The 6,502-nt window shown below is 31.8% G+C and overlaps 1 protein-coding gene across 1 annotated transcript; it reads right to left on the reverse strand.

Annotated features, from left to right (window-relative positions):
• Positions 1–330: 330 nt before the first annotated feature.
• Positions 331–4,605, reverse strand: LOC104104900 (protein ASYMMETRIC LEAVES 2-like). The gene is made up of 4 exons (XM_070175335.1): positions 3,875–4,605; positions 2,724–2,778; positions 1,675–2,088; positions 331–872 (listed from the first exon to the last, which is right to left on the reverse strand). Exons 3-4 carry the CDS (start codon positions 2,033–2,035, stop codon positions 550–552), a joined length of 684 nt encoding a protein of 227 aa, XP_070031436.1. The 5' UTR covers positions 2,036–2,088; positions 2,724–2,778; positions 3,875–4,605; the 3' UTR covers positions 331–549.
• Positions 4,606–6,502: the final 1,897 nt, after the last annotated feature.

A 6,502-nucleotide genomic window follows, 5' to 3' on the forward strand; every position in this document is an offset into this window, starting at 1 on the left:
TTGGAATTATTTCGTCCTTTTTTTTTGTCCTCCTGATATGGTGCAATATAAGACATAATAGAGGTTCCATATTTTTCGGATAAAATATACATGAATATTCTTGTCCAAATATCCTATATCTAGTCTATAATGAACAAACATTTAGATCAGAAACAAAAAAACATTTAGAGAAGAAGGTGTGAAATCACTTGACCAAAAATAAAGGCTATTTTAGACCAAGAATTGAGGAAGTATACAACAACACAACCACAATAAACTCAGTGTAATTCCATAAACATGGATATGAGAAAGGTAATATGTACTCAATTTTACCAGTAAAGAGGCTGTGAATAGTAAAAGTATAGTGGCATAAGATATTAGATTAATAACAGTCACAAAATAAACAACAGTAGAGAAAATTCATGCAATATTTGGTCTCTCAAAAATACTTATAGATAAGTATTCTGGTGCATGGGCAAGCAAGTATTACCTATCAGAATCTTCAAACTTAATATAGTGTCTGTTTTTGTAGTTCATAGTTAATAACTCAAAGTCTCTTATGTAACCTAACTAAGATGGATCCACCGGCGTCCGTCGGCCATCTCCGCCAGCGGCGCGTGGCTGCTGGAACTGGCTTAGTTGACCTATAAGAAGGCTACTTGCGTCAAAGTTGTTACTCCCATGTCCTTCAAATGCGCGAATCATGTGCTGGTGGTGTTGTTGTTGTTGTTGCGACTGATCTCTGGGGAAGAACTGATGGTGGTGGTAGAGGTGATGGTGATGATCCCTACCACCTCCAGCCATGAAGTTGAATTGCTGGTGGTGGTGAGCGGTAGTGGCAGCTGCAGCAGCCGCAGCTGCCAAGAGTCCATGAGTTGTAGTACCTGCAATACCTATCGAGACATAATATAATACGAGTTCTCAATGGTGTACAAAAATATTTAGATAATTAGTCACTTATTGATAATTACTGGTAAATAATCTTGATAAATATTAATTGATAGCCTAGCAAATAAGATAACCACTTTGCTATCACATATTAAAATTCATTGATGGTATAAAAAAATTATATTGTCAATATACAGAGCTTAAACCCTAATTTAATTAAGTACTATCATTAAAAAGGTACAGAAAATGAAAAATTGCATAGAGACATTGATTATCCTGTTTTTCCAACAGTTGTCATGTGGGAGGGACTACCTACCATCTCTAACAACATTATACTTTTAAATGAGTTGTTCATGCAGTTCAACAAGGTATCAAAACAGATAAGAAATCCTAGGTTCAAATTTCTTTGCGACCCAAAAAAGGCAGCTCGGTGCACTAAGCTCCCGCTATGCGCGGGTTCCGTGGAAGGGCCGGACCACAAAGGTCTATTGTACGCAGTCTTATCCTGTATTTCTGCAAGAGGTTATTTTCATGACTCAACCCCGTGACCTCCTGGTCACATGGCAACAACTTTACCAGTTACGCAAGGCTTCACTTCGGACCCAAAAAGCGAAAATAATCCACATATTTAAGCCATAAAAAGAAAACGAGAAAATTAACTTAAATAGTCGTCTACCCAAAAAAGTAGTTTGCTAGCATATGTAAGTATTAAGGCCGAACGGCCAAATGTGTAACTTCCCCAAGAAAGAAACGAGGAGTGTGTAGAGAAATAATATAGTAATTAAGTACTGAATTAAAAGAATTTACCTCCTAAATTTTGGTACTTGGAAAGCTCAGATTTAGCACAGCTAAGGTCCATTTGGAGTTGTCGAAGTTGGTGTTGAAGAAGTGAAATGACACCAACACAGCCATAAACAGGATCCCTAAGTCTCATATCAGCTTCATAAGCTAATGAATTTACAGCATCTTCACGTTGGTGAGGTTGTAATTCATTCAACAATTTGGTCACGTTACTAGCCCCAAACACTTTGTGCACATTCGCGAATTTCTGAGGTTGATCAGGGGGAAAGTATGGCGCGAAAACGCACTCTGGTTGGCATTTTCGACGTAGGAATTTACACGCTGCACATGGCGAATTTGACGATAATGAAGAAGAAGAGGAAGACATTGATAGCAACAACTTGTTTTACTTCTTCTGAATTTGTCTTGATTTAGTTTGACCTGAAAAATGGTACAACCAAATAGTATTGAAATTAATGAAGTTATGAGTGTGTATATATATGTCTATAGTGTTAAGTGGTTAACAGTTCACAATTGGGATATGCTATAGTGAATATATATTATCTAGGAAAATTTTACGAAGATCTGGAAAAAAGTTTGTGCTGTGAAATATGAATATCTAAAAGAGGTTCTTGAAATTTCTTGTTTTGGCCTTGTGGGTCTTTGAAACATAAAGGACCAAAACAGTATAGTATATATTCTTGAATAATACTAACTCTCAAAATTTCAACCGGAATTCAGATCCAAAATAACCCTTTTATTTCCTGTTCCAAATTATGCGACATTTTTCATTTCTCGAAATTTAATGTAAACTTTGACCAAAATTCTAAAATGTATTTTTTATCTGACATTTCTAGTTCTTTCATATAATTTTTGAACATTTAAATTTTAATTTTAAAATTTTGAGTTGATACCATCCAATTTAACTTTAAAGATTAGTCAAATAAACTCAAAGAAGTGAAAATGTAGATAAATTGGGTCGGAAAAAGTAATATTTTGTATGCTCCAAGGCCAAAGGGGAGAAAAATGGAAATTGTAGAAGCGAGCAGAAGAAACAGTAATATAAGTAGTAGTACCTGTTTTTGCTGTGTTTAACCAAAGGAAACAGAAACAAGACTTGTGCTTTGTTTGCTGCAATTGAAGACCAACAAAATCTTTGGTAATACTATTATTCCAGAAAAAAAATGAAGAATATGAAGAAGAAATTAAAAGTATAGCAAAACAGAAGGAGGAGAAAATTTTCACTGCTGACCAAGAACCAACCTATACATACAAAGTAGTAAAAGCTAGAAAAATAAACAAAAAATAGTGTACGTACGTACGTATAATATGAACGGCTTAAAAATGGAAGGAAATAATATTATGAAGAGTACCATCTTAGCCTAGCATGGTATTAAAAAATATTTCTTGGGGGGGGGGGGGGTTTAATTTTGGGATTGGATCTCGTGTAATTAAGTGTGAAAGTAAGAGCTTTGTCTTTGTTAAGTATGGAGTAATAATATATTATCTCACTCATTACAATGTCATAATTTTAGTCTCCTACTCAGATCTTACTTGGTATTCATTCATTCACATTTTGCGTGCAGGATTTTCACTAACAAAATTTATCATATAAAACAATAACAACAAATCCAGTTTAATCCCACAAATAAAATTTTGGAAAGAATAATGTATACGTAACCTTACCCATATCTTGTGCAGGTCGAGAGATTGTTTCTAGTAATTACTCGGCAAGATTCAAAATATATAAAAAAATATATTTTAAGAAGTAAGTCGAATTCAACATCTACTATATATATACGTAAAAACTAATTTGACCTAAGTGTAATTTTCCGAAGAAGAGATTTCTTTGCCCCTAGCTCTTCCCATGCTTGTGGGTAAGAGAAAATTAAGACATTGAAGTTTATATATTGAGAAAATAAAGTACACAAAAACTTAGTGGAAAAAATGGACTAACTAATTAAAAAGAAAAGGAAATTAAAATAGTAATACCTCCTAAGTCTATTATTTTGAAAGTTTGCGTGCCACTATTCGGTCAAACCATTCTTTACTTTTCAGCACGTAGTGTTTATATATCTGGCTCGATTATTGTGAAAAGATGGCTAAAAGTCAAGCTTGGATCTTGTGTAACAAAAGCTTTCTTTTTCAAAAACCAGAAAACTAGAAAAGAATACTCACTACTACTACTACTAGAGTGTGTATATATATATATAGATGAAATGATTACCCTTTTTTCCTTTTGCTAAAAACAGTTTGCTATCTTTCTGACTGATGATCTTCAAGAAAATCTTCTCCTCTTATCTGTATATGAAGAAAGGGACAGAAAAGTAGTAACTAGGAATATAAAGCAACCAACAAAAAAAAAAAAAACTAGCTAAAAATCGAGGGTATGAAATACCAACAATATTTTTCGCAACACGTCAAAACAAGCTAGAAGGTACGAGTACACATGCGATTTAAAACGAGACTTTTTACTAATGACCAAATTGGAATGACATAATTTTCTTTAAACCCTATTAGGTAGTAAGAACAAAGGAGTATATGAACAAGAATATTGATATATAAATCATGCAGAATATAAGAGTTTTCTTTGAATGGAAAGTATATAGTAATAGTAAGTAGAAAATATTAAAATTGGGCAATCTTTAAGCTTCCATATCAAGAAAAGCATATAAAGATGGTGATAATATAAGGTTAAGTGCAAGAAAAGGGGGAGAGTTTCTTGAAGTTTTTAGCTTTTTTCTTTGTTGAATGAAGCGAGCAAAGGGGAAAAAACACAGAAAGTCGCCCAAGAGAAGAGGCTAAGGAGACGGAGAGAAAGCAAAAAATGTAAAAAGAGAGAGTTATGACTTGTGATTATTATTATTATTGGGGTATGGGGATATAGGGGAGTCAGAAGAAGTTTTTTGGAGGGATCTTCATATTCTTTTGGTTTTAGGGTTTAGTAGGGAAAAGAAAGAGGAAGGGATTTTCAGAAATAAAAAATATGTTAAGAGGGTATTTTCTAGACTTGTCTTGTGTCACTGATGTGACCTTTCCTTTTTCCTGTCCTTGTATTCCATTTGTTACACCTTACACACATTTAAGTCGCCTACACACTCTATTTCTCTCTTTCTCACCTCCTCTCTCTCTCTCTCTCTCTCCATTTTCTCTTTTTTTTTTTTTTTTTTTTTTTTTTTTTTTGTGAAACTTCGTTCAATTATTCTTTGTTACAATCGTGATCTCAAAATCAGTATGTCTGACTAATTTTATGGGATATATGCTATCTCTTATTAATATCTCGATTAATTTCACGAAATATTTGTTATTTTTCACCAACACAGATACCGAATCAAGGCTTGGGTAAATAGAAATAAATCATAAGTGTTTTTGATTCCATTGAAATTTAAATCTGAAATCTTATAATTTTATATTTAATTTATTGACCACTAGTCATATTTAATTTATATGACTAATTGTATATACGCTAATGAAAGACATTTTTGTTAAAGTTGAAGTACGTAACCGACAAATCATGCCAAATTTAAGAGGCTATTTGGGTAATTGGCCTTTTCTTAATCTAATTATTCCATAATGTTTTGTTAAGGACGTTTGCCGTGATTATTACCATAATTAAAATTATTTTTCTTAGTGGAAAAAGGGTTTTTTGGGTGAAAAATGATTCTTTCATATTTATTCTTGGGAGAAAAATTTTGCACTTACATAAATGGGTGAAAATTATTTACACTCTCAAACTTTGCGTTAAAAATCAAACCCTCCCCCTCCCCCTCCCCCTCCCCCCAACTTTGAACAATAGTCATTCTCCCTCCTTTATCTTACACAATACCTTTTTTGCCCTTAGAATTTTTAATTTTTGCCTCTGTTTAATACTTTTTTATTATACGATATTTTTTTATGATTTTAGCTATAATTTAAATTATGTAATACGTATTATAAATTATAATGTAAGTTCATTAACACTATAAGTAGAATAATCCTTTTATAAATATTATAAATTTACCTTCAATCTTTATGATTGCTATTTTAATGTAATGCATATTAACTATATATTTAAGTTATCTTTTTTTAGTGTCGGAGCCAGAAATTCATATAAGAGGATTGAAAACACCTCCAAAAGAAATTTATTAGGATTTAAAGTTGTGAGCTAAAATAACTTTTGAATCTCTATACCAATTTAATATCATATTCTTATGTCAAAGGAATTCAAAATTTTATATATATCTAAAAAGTTTATTTTTGTCCTATTTATGCAGTCTAATTTTCTGGCGAGGAGATTCAATTGAATCCTCTTACCTCCTTTGTCCGTTAACTTTCTCTCTTATTCTCTATTGTTAATATAGATTTTTAGATTTTGATTACAATTAATGGACTAATTTTTAAATTTATATTATAAAATTCATTTATAATAAGGTATAACATAATTTAAATTAAAGATAAAACCATAAAAATATCATAGAATAGAAAAGTATATTATATAGAGGAAGGAATTAAAAATTCAAGGGACAAAAAGGCATTGTGCAGGATAAAGGAGGGAAAATGACTATTGTTCAAAGTTGAGGGGAGAGTTTGATTTTTAAAGCAAAGTTAGGAGGTATAAATGCTTTTCACCCTCCATAAATTAAGGTTTCCTTCTTACACAATAACACAATAGCCTGTATTTATGTATTCATTAAAGATAGCTTTGTTTAGTGAAAAATTATTCTCTAAATAGCTTTTTAGAAAAAAAATTATATTAATTTTGTCATATATAGGTCAATTGACCAAACCATATCAAAGTATTACGCCTCTTTTAATATAATTTTCTTCATTATTTCAATCCCAACATGCTTCACTACTAGAAAACTGTCAAAAATCG

The sequence above is a fragment of the Nicotiana tomentosiformis genome, chromosome 5, assembly GCF_000390325.3.
Source record: "Nicotiana tomentosiformis chromosome 5, ASM39032v3, whole genome shotgun sequence".
Taxonomy (NCBI): Eukaryota; Viridiplantae; Streptophyta; class Magnoliopsida; order Solanales; family Solanaceae; genus Nicotiana; species Nicotiana tomentosiformis.

Coding starts and splice junctions, on each gene's coding strand:
- LOC104104900 (XM_070175335.1), bottom strand. CDS start 2,035: ATGTCTTCCTCTTCTTCTTCATTATCGTCAAATTCGCCATGTGCAGCG. Junction 873..1,674: donor CAAGTACCAAAATTTAGGAG/GTAAATTCTTTT, acceptor ATGTCTCGATAG/GTATTGCAGGTACTACAACT.